This window comes from Sceloporus occidentalis, unplaced genomic scaffold, assembly GCF_023333645.1.
Source record: "Sceloporus occidentalis isolate IW3139 unplaced genomic scaffold, rSceOcc1.0.p SCAF_4, whole genome shotgun sequence".
NCBI lineage: Eukaryota > Metazoa > Chordata > Lepidosauria > Squamata > Phrynosomatidae > Sceloporus > Sceloporus occidentalis.
In genome coordinates, this window is record NW_028316984.1 from 97943860 (window position 1) to 97957776 (window position 13917).

The window sequence follows — 13917 nt, forward strand, 5'->3', positions numbered from 1 at the left end:
ACTATGGGAATTTGTGGGATTGTGTTAAAAAAGATTTAAAAAGATGGAAAGATCTGAGCTTATCATTATTGGGAAGGATATCAGTTATAAAGATGAATATTCTCCCTAAGTTCCTATTTTTGTTTCAAACAATACCAGTAATCACAAACGAGAAACCATTTAAAGAGTGGGAAAAGGGTCTCTCAAAGTTTGTATGGAAAGGTAAAAAACCTAGAATAAAGATGAAATACCTACAAGATGTAGGTGAAAGGGGAGGACTCGCCATGCCTAACCTGAGAATCTACTTTGAGGTATCATGCCTATTGTGGTTGAAAGAATGGATAAGTTTAACGGATGAAGATTTATTAAACTTGGAACACACTAACTTGAGGTTTGGTTGGCATGCGTTCCTTTTCTATGATAAAGAAAGAGCAAATAGGGATGTCAGTAACCATTTTGTAAGAGGACCTCTATTAAGGATATGGAAAAAGTATAAAAGGCTAATTTGTGATAAAATCCCAATGTGGGCATCCCCACAGGAAGCCTTTTTCAAATATAGTAGTAAAAAAGATGAATGGATCTATTATAAAGACTTATTAGTTTTGCGGGATGGGAAATATCAGATTAAAACTCATGAAAGCCTTTTAAATCAAGGCCTTGATATTTCATGGTTCTTCTACAGACAGCTGCGGGAACGCTTCAGTATGGATCAGAAACAAGGGGGGATAGGCAATACCGACTCAAATCTGGAGGCAGAACTATTATCAGATAAGAGGGCACCAATATCAAGGCTGTATAAATGTATCTTGGCCCATCAAATGGAAGATGAGTTAATCAAAGATAATATGATTAAATGGGCGAGAAATTTTGATGTGGTGATCCCTCTAGATCAATGGGAATACTCCTGGAAAAAAAGAATTAGATATACTTGCAGTCAAAGCATTAGAGAAAGTTACTACAAAATCTTTTACCGTTGGTATTTAACTCCAGTAAAAATAAGTAAAATGTATAATTGTAGTAATAATTTATGTTGGAAATGTGGGAAAATTCAGGGAACTCTTTATCACATGTGGTGGACATGTGAGCATGCAGTTAACTTCTGGAAAATGATATATTTTGAAATTAAAAAACTTATAGATGTAAGACTTAAGTTTTCACCTGATGTATTCTTGTTGAACATAATAGACTTTGGCTTGGAAAAGAAATGGGGCAAAATAATTTTTTATATGTTGTCAGCAGCAAGAATAATATATGCACGTAATTGGAAATCCAAAATGACTCCTCGCAAAGAAGATTGGACCTATAAATTACTTGATATGATGGAAATGGATAAACTGTCAGAGGCTCTTCGTAATGAATCACAAAGCAAGAACAGAGAAGACTGGACCATTGTCATAAAATCTCTTCAAGAACAATGGGGAAGAAATGTAGTAGTGGGAGTAGGAATATTATAGATGATATATGCCCTCTCTATTGTATATTTTGTATCTGTTACTATTGGCTTAATGACTTAGGAAACTTAATGAAGGGATAAATGCTATGTAGATCCCAAGGCCATCTATTTTTAAGGCAGAGCCCCTACCGGCGAAGCAGCCAGAGACCATGGCTAGGTAGGATAAGAAGAAGGGGATAAATATGTACATAATAATGACTTTGAATTATTGTTGGGCCATATTAAGCAAGGATGAATTTATGTATAAATAAGCAGAAAAGAACTGAAGGTTAGGAAGTACTAAAGACAAGGTTTGTATGGTGTAAACTGTTGAATATTATAAGCATTGGTTATAAATAGCTTTCTTTATTTGTTTTTAAATGTTGAAACTTCAATAAATATTAATTAAAAAAAAAAAAAAATATGTAGGCACGTGAGCTTTTACTCAAGTGAACAAAAGCAACCCAAAGATTCAAGAGTGAAACCATGATCCAAATTTTCCTGTCTCTAAGCTGAAGCCCAGAAACATTTCTTGGCAAGATTTCACTGAAATAATGTTCTTTCAATGCACAGCTATGAAACCAAGGCTGGGGGTGGGGGGGGGGGGGAAGAGATGATGATGTTCCTTTCTTTGTATTCTCTCACTAGAGCATTCACAGAGCAAATGAACTTCATGCTAAGAATGGCCAATGTTGCTCTCAGCATTTCCAGTTATTTACTTTTCTTGTACAACAGATAAAAGAACTTTTATTTGCATAGAATTTTAATATCCCACAATTAAGGCCCTTCTGCAGGAAAAAGCAACAGTATATGAATACACACTCTGTTACAACTTTAATTCTCATGGGGAGGGAGGGAAGTTCCCTGCATATAAAAAGAAGACATTGTAAATGCACCCTCAGAGTTTAATGGGAAGTAGGAAGTCATAATTCATGTTTCCTAGAGCTCTTTATCTTGAAATGACAATTCATATAATGACATGAAATGACAACTCATATAAATATGCTTTGCTGTAACAGACACCTATGTGTTTAGCTTGGATTACTTTGTTAATTAATTAATTATGGTACTGAATGCTTCCCCCCCCCTCCTAGTGATTTCACAAAACTCATTAGATTCCCCCAATTAGCACTGAAGTTTAACATATGCCTTGGTGAATTTGGTGTTAGAATTTGTTAGAATAGGTGCCTGTATTTCTGGCACATTCAGTGAAATAGGAAGGCCTGTGTGCAATTTCTTTGGGAAGATAACAGGGAGAGGGAGAATGTGATTTTTTAAAACCAGGATCAGAGCAAAAGAGGTGGGATTGGAAGGAAAAGAGGAAGAGGAAGAAATGGAAAAGAAGCAAAAAATGAGACTTGGAATGGAGTGTGGGAAGTGATTTGTTTGTTTAGCAGCAGACATCAAACAGCCAGCTCCATTTAGGATGTCAGGCTTTTAAGGTCTTTAAGTATATTCATTTCTTTCTTTCATACATGTGTATACATGTACTTGTCCACTTCAAAATTTAAAAATGAACACCTGTAGAGGGCTGCATATACAAGCCCTGTCCTCAGCATCCCCACTCCTGTTCATGATGTTGGAGCACAAAGTTCAAGAGGAGCTCTGACTGAAAATGTTTAGAAACTTCCAAGCCATCAGAAAGCCTCCAGTGTAATGCAGCCTTGAATGTTCTAGGACTGAAGCACTTTTCTGTAGATTTCTACTTGTAATAAGCACAAACGTAATTTTACCTTTCTTTTCCCTGGCAATTTGCCTTACACCTTCTCTGAACTCAGACAAAATCTGAAGATATGGCATTACAGTTGATTCAAGCTGTAAAATAAAATATGTGTTCAATTAATTAAGAATCAAATCATTTCCTTCTGCAATCACTTCAGTGTCTTGTCTTCCAAAGTTCTACCACAATATAATGGATTCCTAAGACAGTGTTATGAATCAAGTAGTGAAGTGTTCATTATCAAGCATTCAATTTCCCCACTGTGTAGATGGGATGGGTGAAGAAGAGACACCAAGTCTAAGAGCTGGATTCAGGGAAGGTGAGGCTCTATTTTACTATTTCATTCTTGGTCTTATTCACCTGCTGCAGATGTTACATTATAGGGTACATCAGTACAGGTCCTCCCTATCCCTGTTCAAATCTCAAAAACAGGATGGATTGGAAACAATACCCATCAAACGTTTTTAGTGAGAGTGGAGAAAGTTGGATTTTATTTTTGATGTCACAGGACCCTTCTGATATCTGTGACCATACGCAATGAGTGAAGTTATTTTGTTGCCCCTGTTCTGATCACACATGTTTGTGGGCCCTTTCATACAACACTATTATAATGTTATGATTCCACTTTAAGTGTCAAGGTTTCAACTGATGGAATTCTATGACTACCAAGTGGAATGAGGAGATTTAGAATTCTTAGCCAGAGAGCATTAGTGCTTCCTCAAACTACAGATCTCAGGATTCCACAGGATGCAGCCATGGCAGTTATAGTGCTGTATTTGTGTAATATGAAAGAGCTCCTGGTATCTGTGTTGAAACAACTCCAGTGAAGTGTCTGTTCTAGAAAGATTTTTTTTAATTAATAAAAGGTGGCCTTATCATAACCACATCATAAGACAGTTTCCTTATTATGAGACTGAAAACTCCAAAAGATTCTCAATAGCTGCCCTTGCATCCAAATAAAACTGAAAAAATGCTGTTAGTCTGGTCATATTTACTTCACAATGCTTTACTCAAAAAGCACAGAACTGGGCTTTGCTTCAACATGTAACCCTGTTTTTCTAAAAGCCATGAACAGCGTTGAAATTGTCACAGTGTGTTTGCCTTTCTACTTACATTTAAATTTTGACCATTTCCTCCAACTGGGAAACCAATAGCTTCATCGCCTTCTATAACACCAAAGATCTACGCAAGAGAACACATGCATACTTAACCAAACACAACCACACATACCAGTAGAATTTTTAGTAGTACTGCATTAAAAAACCCTGAGTCGTCCTACTAGTTGTCCTCCTTTAGGATAGCATATTTCCTATACAATTTGATAGTAAAGCATGGAAACAGAATTCTTGTGAGCACAATTTTATTCATGGGAAGGGCACACAGAATGGGAATGGAGATTTCCATCAATTCCTCCTTCCCTCTCCAACTCCCCATGCCTCTTCCCCCTTCCCCAAGAAGTTACTCTGAAGTCAAGAAACCCTCTGAAAAAGGGTGGAAGAGAGGCTCAGAGAAGGGAGAACTGGGGAAATACACCTCACATTGCAACCTCTCCTTTTACAACAGGAATCTTAATCTCTTCCAGCATGGATCTAAATGTCACAAAATATTGAACAATCAACAAATGATACAGCATGGACCAGATATGCCTTTACCCTTTCACTCAAAAGCAACGGTGCTGTCCTTCTTTTAAAAAGTGTTGACGGAACACCATCAGTTCCTCAAAATTACAAATCAGTGGAGAGAAATATGTTTATGACTCTATACAGACTTCCATTAACACTTTTTCCACCTATGGTATGGGCAGGAAAACTGGGGGCTTCAAGTTCCATTTCTGTAGTCCTCAAAAACCCTTTGGCACTCTCACAAATCTCCAACAGCTCCCATCGCAAAAAATATATGGGGGCTGCTTTTCAGACCCTAAATGCCTAAAAAGGATCTGGAAAAGCAACTGTTTAGCTTTCGTATGCACTCAGAACCTCTCAAATACTGGGTTTTGGCAAAAAGCAATCTGTAAATGGAAGCTAGAAATGATGTGATTCAGCTTCTGGTGTGGACTGATGTCCAAGTACAACCTGGATAGGGGACATGGGCTAAAATTGGCTCCCATCTCATGTATATTTGCTAATCCCTGATTTAAGGAGAATACCAAAGCTTAGTTAATTGATTACCTGAGTCCCCATTTTCAGACTCTGAATCACTATAGCCTAGATCCAGCTTTACTATCTCTAGTAAGAACCAAGGCCATGAGAATCTTACATTTGTCTACTGCCAATAATGGTCCTGAGGTTATTGAAGAGAGTTGGCACTGACCACAATATGACATCGAACAAATACTGGGTGCTCCCACATTCTCATTATAACTACAGAGCAATGCTAAATGATCCTGAAAGGCCTTTTCCACTTCCAGGAAACAGGATGTTGGCAGCAGAGTCTTTCACCTTGCCTGCATAGAGCTGGATACTGATACACAGATTGGATACTGTTAATAGGGTCTGATCTGCCTGCTACAACTTTGGTTGCTCACAATGTATTGCATGGTACTAATGGTGGATGATAGATACATAGTCATGGGTCAATTGTTAAAGCTGTTACTCACGTTCCTTTGCTGGTTAAAGAACAGATGGGAAAAGGGGAAGAGAGGCTGGTTGAGAGTTTCAAAGTTGGTCTTATGAAAAGGAATTGTACATGGGAAAAGGAAGATCATGGAAAAAGGCAGAAATGAGTATGCTTGATCTGGAGTATCAGCTCACTCAGAATTTGAATTACTGTCTGCTTTAATTGTACTGGGTTAACGCTGATGTCTCAGTCCTGACAACGCAAGTCTATAGAGCACATCTATAGTTGATGAATAAAATATTTCTTGTTTTCACTACTGAAGCCTGAATTTCTAAACTGAAGTGTTCCTTTACATGACACAGGGTTTTAGTAATACATAGTATATATGTTCTTACTGCATAAATCATGGCCATCTCTCTAAACCATGTGAATACTGCAAGTTGCAATATCAAATGGCTGACATATAGACAAATCTTTCAAAAACAACACATGTAGCTCTTCAAATGTTTTGCTCAAAACCACATACCTTGAACATCTGTGTAAGATAAACACTTATATTTTCTAGCAGCATTCTATTTGGCATCTGCCTGGCAGTTTTCTTTGCAGCAATGTAGGAATTACAGTGGCTGACAAGTGACCGCATTTCCTCCAAGGCTGTGCGTGTATCAATGTTGTCACATAATGCTTCATGAACTGCTACTTTCTTGTCATAAAAGCTACCCAAGATTTAAAAAGACAAAAGAGAAACATGTTATTTATGTTAGTCCTAAATTATTCTAGTCAAAGATTTTGGTCTTCCTTGACAAATAAAAAGCCAGAAGAATCCTTGAAAAGGATATTTAACTGGCTAGGTTGGACATTAAAATGACAAATGTGGTTCATTTTTAAGAACGTGGAAAGTGCTGAGGTTCTGACTTCAGACTTCAAATATAAAATAGCAGAAAGTGAGCTGGCAGTGATGGAGCAAGTAAGTGATCTGGGTGTTGTAGTGGGCAGCTCAATGAAAACAGCAATTCAGTATGTGGTAGCTGTGAAAAGGGCAGATTTTATATTAGGAATCATAAGAAAATGGTTTGAAAATAAAAACACTTACACAATAATGCTCCTATGCAACAAAAAGGTTAGGCAGTTGGAGCACCTCTCCTCTCAGGAAACAGAATTTGCAACTACAGTGGACCCTCCACTTTTGCTGGTGTCAGGGGCACAAGACCCCCATATATGTGGGGAAATTGCATACCCCCCCATTTTTTTTTAACTTGAGAGAATACCTTGCTAGGAATCTCTAGGACCTCTAGCACAACTCTGTGGTCAACATCTGCCAGAGATTGACCATATAATCACACCTACAACCTACAAATGGACATACAAATGGCTAGAGAAGTGTTTTCTCTAGGTCTCCAGAGCAACTCTATGATCTATTTCCAGCAGAGTTGCAGTGGAGGACCTAGAGATTCCTAGAGATAACAGATTAATCAAATCCACAAATAATCAAATCCACAAAAATCAAAACTGCAAATGTGGAGGGCCGACTGTATTTCTTTCTTTTTTTAAGAGCAGTAAGTGGGAGGATGATACATGTATACAAAATTATGAATGTAGTAGTGAAAGTGCATAGAGGTTTTTTATTCTTCTCTCACAATGGTACAATTCAAAATCACCCACAAATGGGGGAAGATCCAGGGCAAACAGATTAAAGCACTTCTTCACACATCACACAGTTTTTATGGAGTTCCTTTGAGATGTATTTCAGTCACAAATTCAGCTAAGCAAGGAGACAAAGCTATCAATGGCTACTAAAGACATTTTGTATATGCAAGTTTCCATAATTTTTCACCATATCAATTTCTCTTGCTGAACATACCATGAAAAGGGAATGGTGAAGTCATTCTGAAGTTATGAAGCAATCACCCTTCAAACAGTGCTTGCATTTTTAATTCTGAATGAATTTTAAAAAACATACCAGCATGACTTGCTGGTACAAGGTAGGCTTTACATTTTTAAATGGACATCTGGCACTTCCAAATGAAAACAACTTGCCAATGTAAAAGTCAGCATAGCTGAACATAAACTTTATGATGGGAATAGAAGGCTGAATGCAGTTTACGTAACTGTAAAGTGAGCTATTAAAGCAACATCCCAACAATCCTAAACCTTCAAAAAATTAACAAACTCAGGCATCTTTTCATTTAGCAAATTCAGGGCCAGGCCTTAGTGGAGGGCTGCAAAGAACAAACAGATAAAATGTCCGTACAAAATAGTGCTACACACAACAATTTTGGCAACTGGTTAAATCTGCTATACTTATATTTATTTTAAAAAATAGAAATATTTTAGCCACAGCAAGACATGCAAGATGTCAGCATTCCAGTAGATCTGTCCATTGCAACTCAACTAAATAACCTCTATTGACTTGAGTTTTCAACCTAGTTGGTTGCTATTTTTGCCCGACGGAGGCAGAGAATGGGTGGTCTCCAATTCCCAATGGTACAGAAAAACAATCCCGCTCTGAATTTCCTTCTTGTACAACGGTGTTATTTTTTTTCTTATTAGGCCCGGTACAGACCGCTGGTTTGTAGTGGTCTGGGGTCAAAATTAGGGCTTGGAAGTGCAGAGTATCTGCACACTCTTGAGCCCTAGCATGTGGCAGCGGCGCCATCATGACGGCCTCCTGTCCACATGGGGGCCACCATGATGACACAAGTGTGATGCAGCGTCCACATATCGCGGCGCTTGCGTCATCAACATGTGACAGTGCACCAATGGTGCACTCATGGCAGAAGCCGCACGCATTAAAAAGAACCTGCTTTTAGCGGGTTCTTTTTGGTGTGGAGAGAGCCCGCACAGTTTGGTTGCTGCAGGCTCCCTCAGCAGCAAAACCGGGCACCTCCAGCCCACCCCTTTGGGGCGGTCTGTCGAGCCCCTTAGTCTCCAAAAAAGATTGTTGGTTTAACTTGGTATTATATTCAGCATGGTCTGCAAACAGTTACGGGTCTTGAGACCAGCTTTTGAGGGATAAAAACAACCAAAGAACAATTTCTTAAGCAAACAAAGAATAAGAGATATAGGAAATATGAATTAGGCACAGAAAGTTACAAAAGGGGAAAACATTATCAGGGCAAAAAAATACAAAAATGCAAGTTTTTAAAACAATTAACCAAGATAATCAGCAATAATGATGTAGAAAAATGAAAACATTTAGGTTATATTCTAGACTGATGGTGACTGCCCTACCAAACTTGTGAGTGTGGCAATCTTTTAATACCTCTAATAAATCACAAAAAAGGGACAGAGTTACTGTTGTACTTCAGATAAAATATTAAATCATCTTATAGCACTCTGGGAATGAGCTGCAGCAAACTCTGGTACTCTTCTTGATTGTAGTACTGGAAGATTCCTTTTCAAATTAAGAACAACTTACCAAGTTATCTGCTGAATCTTGAGTTGTGGTTAATCTTAACTGTGATCCAAAACACACTGCAGAAATAATCCAATTTGAGACTGCTTTAAATGCCCTGGCTCAATGCTAGGGAATTCTGGGAACTGTAGTTTTGTGAGACATTTAGCCTTCTCTGTTAGAGAGCTCTTGTGCTACAATAAACTACAGCTCTCAGGATTTCCTAGCACTGACCCAGGGCCGTCAAAGCAGTCTCAAACCAGATTATTTCTGAAGTGTGTTTTGAACCTTTCATTAGTAAAAACTATGCTTTGAAGCTGGTTTGTTTTCAATATAAAAACAAACTGTGATTAACCTAAAACAGAAAATGAAGTTTCCAATCTTGAGTTCCACTACAAGAGAAGAGAGTATGTGAATCCAGTGGGAGGTTAGGCTTGTCCCCATCAAAATATACCAAGGTTTATCATGACATCCAAACATCAGGATTTGCATGAACAGCCTGAATGGAAAACATACCAATGTTCTACAATACAAGTCCATATGCAAACTACAACCAACATCCTGAGTTGTTTAGTTTCTTTTTTAAAAAAAAGGGCACATATTTTTAACCCAAGGCTGTGAAAACAAGCTTGAAAATATGTGGTCAATGCAAACTGAAATCTCATAAGCCAAGAAGGGGCTGTCAAAATTCATGCAATGAAAGACAGGGCTTCATTTTTCTTCAGGGCAATCTTTGTTCCCAGCAGAATAAAGTTTGCTGGACAAACACATGTGTGGAAACTTTCTTCAGTTACACACTTGGTAACAATTACAGAATTCAGCTTTCAGAATTTTGAGTTACTGCAGCACAGACAGCTTATTGCACGTATTGTGTCTGCGGAGTCGCGTCCAGCAGAGCTGTTCAGGGTGGTGAGGGAGCTAACTCAGCTTTCCCCCACCCTGAACCCTATTTTAGAACCAACTAAGGCCTGCTGTGACGACTTTAACAACTTCTTTGCAGATAAAATCTCTCGGATAAGGGCTGATCTTGACGCTGGCATTTCATCAGAGACAACAGAAGTGTCCAGCGCTTCCGTGAACTCTATTAAACTGGATTATTTTGAGTTTGTACATACCAATGAAGCGGACAAGCTTCTTGGAAGTGTTAGGAAGATGATGTGCTCTCTCGATCCCTGTCCTTCTTGGCTGACTGCCCAGGGTGGTGATGCGGTAACATCATTATTGTGTCGCATAATTAATGCATCATTCAGGGAGGGAAAATTTCCATCTAGCTTAAAATTAGCAACGGTCAAACCATTGCTTAAAAAACCCTCCCTGGACCCCCTAATAAGAAACAACTATCGGCCGGTCTCACTATTGCCATTTTTAGGTAAGGTGATCGAGAGAGCAGTTGCCTTCCAACTCCAAGCTGTCTTGGATGAAATCGATTATCTGGACCCATTTCAAACTGGCTTCAGAGTGGGATATGGAGTTGAGACCGCCATGGTCACCTTAGTCGACGATCTCCGTCTGGGCATCGACGGGGGAAGTTTGACCTTGTTGGTGCTTTTGGACATCTCAGCGGCTTTCGATACCATTGACCACGGTATCCTCCTGGAACACCTGAGAGAGTTGGGCATCGGGGGCACTGCGCTCCAGTGGTTCCGTTCCTATCTCTCGGGCAGATTCCAGATGGTGCAGTTGGGGGACACTTGCTCCTCTAAGAGGAAACTGACATCTGGTGTCCCTCAGGGAGCTATTTTGTCCCCCACTTTGTTTAACATTTACATGAAACCGCTGGGAGAGATCATCTGGAGACACAGGGCGCAGTGTTATCAGTATGCTGATGACACCCAAATATGTTTCCGACTGATTCAGCAACCAAGGATGGGGTCTCTACTCTGAATGCCTGCCTGGAGTTGGTAATGGGCTGGATGACGGAAAACAAACTCAGTTTGAATCCAGAGAAAACAGAAGTACTGGTGATAGGTTCCCCAGGCTCAGGGAAGGAAATTTATCCACCTGTCCTGAACGGGGTCACGCTTCCCCTAAAGGATGAAGTTCGCAGTTTAGGAGTACTTCTGGACTCGTCTCTACAGTTGACATCTCAAGTAGATGCGACGGTCAGACGTGCTTGTTATCAGCTTCGGCTGATACGCCAACTGCGACCCTACCTGGGCCAAAGGGACCTTGAAACTGTGGTACATGCTCTGGTAACCTCTCGCTTAGATTTCTGTAACGTGTTCTACATGGGGCAACCCTTGTACCAAGCCCGGAAGCTTCAGCTAGTACAGAATATGGCAGCCAGATTGGTCACTGATGTTTCCAGGTTTGACCATATAACACCTATTCTGAAAGATCTGCACTGGCTGCCTATTCGCTTCCAAGCGCAATACAAGGTGTTGGTTATTACCTATAAAGCCCTACATGGCTTGGGCCCGAGTTACTTGAGGGACCGCATCTCCCCATATAATCCGCCCCGCACACTCAGAACAACCGGGAAGAATTTGCTGGAAATCCCACCTTCTAAATATGTTACTACATCCCAGATGGCCTTCTCAATAGTGGCCCCATAAATCTGGAACAGTCTTCCCGAGGAGCTCCGCCTTATCACCCCCCTGGAAACATTTAAAAAGAGGCTTAAAACCTTCCTCTTCTGTCAAGCCTTCCCCTCTGGAAAATGAAGTTGTGTATTTTGATCCCATCGACTCTCTGCCTCTCCCTATTGAATGACTGTTTTAGATTTGTATAGTGTATATTGTGTTACTGGTTTTTATCTATTTTTATGATGTGTTTGTAACTGGTTTTAATTCTGTGTAAACCGCTTTGATCTTTTGGAAAAGCAGTATATAAATTATTATTATTATTATTATTATTATATGTCTCTCTCTCTCTCTCTCTCTCTCTCTCTCACACACACACACACACACACAGAGAGAGAGAGAGAGAGAGAGAGAGAGAGAGAGAGAGAGAACAAAACAATGAACAAAAACAGCCTGAACATGTAGACTAGCACTGCTTCTGAACCAATGGAAGCAATTCTGCAAAGAACTGCTCGTTGCATCTAGAGCCCTAAAACAACTAAGTAATGCACTATACACTCGTCCCCCGGGATACGAATGCGCCGCGTTACGAATTTTTCGGGTTACGAAAAAAAAATCATTAATTAATTATTTCCGGGTTACGAAGGTTTCCCCGGCTTGCGAAAAAAGTTTTGGTGCTTTTCGGCGCTATTTCGCACCAAAACGCGGCTTTTCCCCATTAGCGCCTATGGGGATTCGGCTAACGAAAGACTTCCGGGTTACGAAAATGGCGCCGGAACGAATTAATTTCGTAACCCGGGGGACGAGTGTAGTTGTTTTTTGAAGGGAAGGAGATGCAGGCTATCAGCATCTGATACCCCTCTGGCTATAGCAACGTTGTTCTTCACATAGCTGGTGTTCACACCAGAAAAAAAACAGTACGAGGAGGATATTAAAGTCACTGTCCTTGTGCCTCACTACAAATGTCTATGATCCTCTGAAATCCTTCAACATTTCTATGGATGCTCTTCCCTTGCTCCCTCTGGATGACAGAACAGAATTACACAACAGAAAGCAAAATACAAGAAGCTGGTATTCCTACAGTCTTGCTTAGTATTTTACATCCTTTTCAGGAGATAACATATTTTATTTGTAATTTGCTATTTATAGATGTTATGCATTGGGTTTGTTTTATATGCTATTTTAGAAAATCTTTTATATTAACTATATTCTTCTGCTTTCGATATACCCTGAGGAATAAAAACAGGATGTAAACTTGGAAGTAAATCAAGTGACTGTATAATGTAGCAGAAAAGTAAGATGAATTGAAACAGCCTGGAATTGGCAGAGGGAGGGCAGGGGCAGTCAAGGAAGCATGTGAAAGTACCTCGGATCTGCACCACAAGCCATCTGCCTATTTTGTAAACTAGCAAGCTACTGAGATTCAAGAAGTATGTCCTACAGAAATACAGTATTATTAGGACCCTCTTTACACCAAAGGGAAATGCCAGTTTGAAAAATGGGATCCGTTGTCATGAATATGCAAACATCTATTCATGATAAAATAAAAAATAAATAAAAACAAACCAAAACTGGTTTCTCACTCACCTTTTATTCAGCTCAATTTCCTGGTTTTCCCATTTTTCAAACTGGCCTGTCACATCAGCAGGAGACCGAAAGATGTCCTTCACATTTAAAAAGAACTCCTAAAAGGGGGAGGGAAAGAGCCCACAGTCTGAAATATTCATCTTGTAAAGCATACTGCCTATTTCAACATTCATATCGGACTCATTTTCAGCCAAGAACAGGATCAACTCCCTATCTGACAAGAAAAGCAAGTTTTCTATTACCTGCTGTCAAATCACTTTTGTCTAGGCTATGACTCTGGATATCATGAGATATGAGACATTAACAAAGCAGTTATTGAGTTCTACAGTTAACTAAATCCAAGGCTTCCTTGCAAAAATAGGATAATAATGACCAGCAACTGTTATGTCCTACCTTACCCCCCATATTCATGACTGTGTACTAAAATGGAAAGAATAACTTGAAGGTGACTCTTTTGCTGAAAGCCAGACTTTTCATTTAACTTCCTCCTATTGACATGTTTCCTGTGAACTATTCCTGGATTAAGGAGGACATCCTGTTCAAGTATAGCATATTATTTGAATTTATAATACTAACTTAGATTGAAACTGGGAGAATTGTTCTGAGTAGACATGGAGTAGGATAATGAATGGGTGACTGGGGAAGATTTTAAAATTGTCTGACATGGCTAGATTCTGTGCCACAGTTAACAAGAAGCAAGTAATTCAACTAGTCGAGTTGCTAACCC

General features: G+C 39.5%; 1 protein-coding gene across 5 annotated transcripts in view; it reads right to left on the bottom strand.

Annotated features, from left to right (window-relative positions):
- Positions 1-13917, bottom strand: part of CARS1 (cysteinyl-tRNA synthetase 1) — a 73329-nt gene that overhangs the window by 14614 nt on the left and 44798 nt on the right. For all 5 annotated transcript variants that reach the window (XM_089521012.1, XM_089521015.1, XM_089521011.1 and 2 more), the window contains 4 exons: positions 13191-13288; positions 6214-6403; positions 4245-4313; positions 3145-3226 (listed from right to left, as the gene is read on the bottom strand). In XM_089521012.1, the coding sequence (XP_089377138.1) occupies positions 3145-3226; positions 4245-4313; positions 6214-6403; positions 13191-13288 (439 nt within the window). The remainder of the gene's footprint in view (positions 1-3144; positions 3227-4244; positions 4314-6213; positions 6404-13190; positions 13289-13917) is intronic.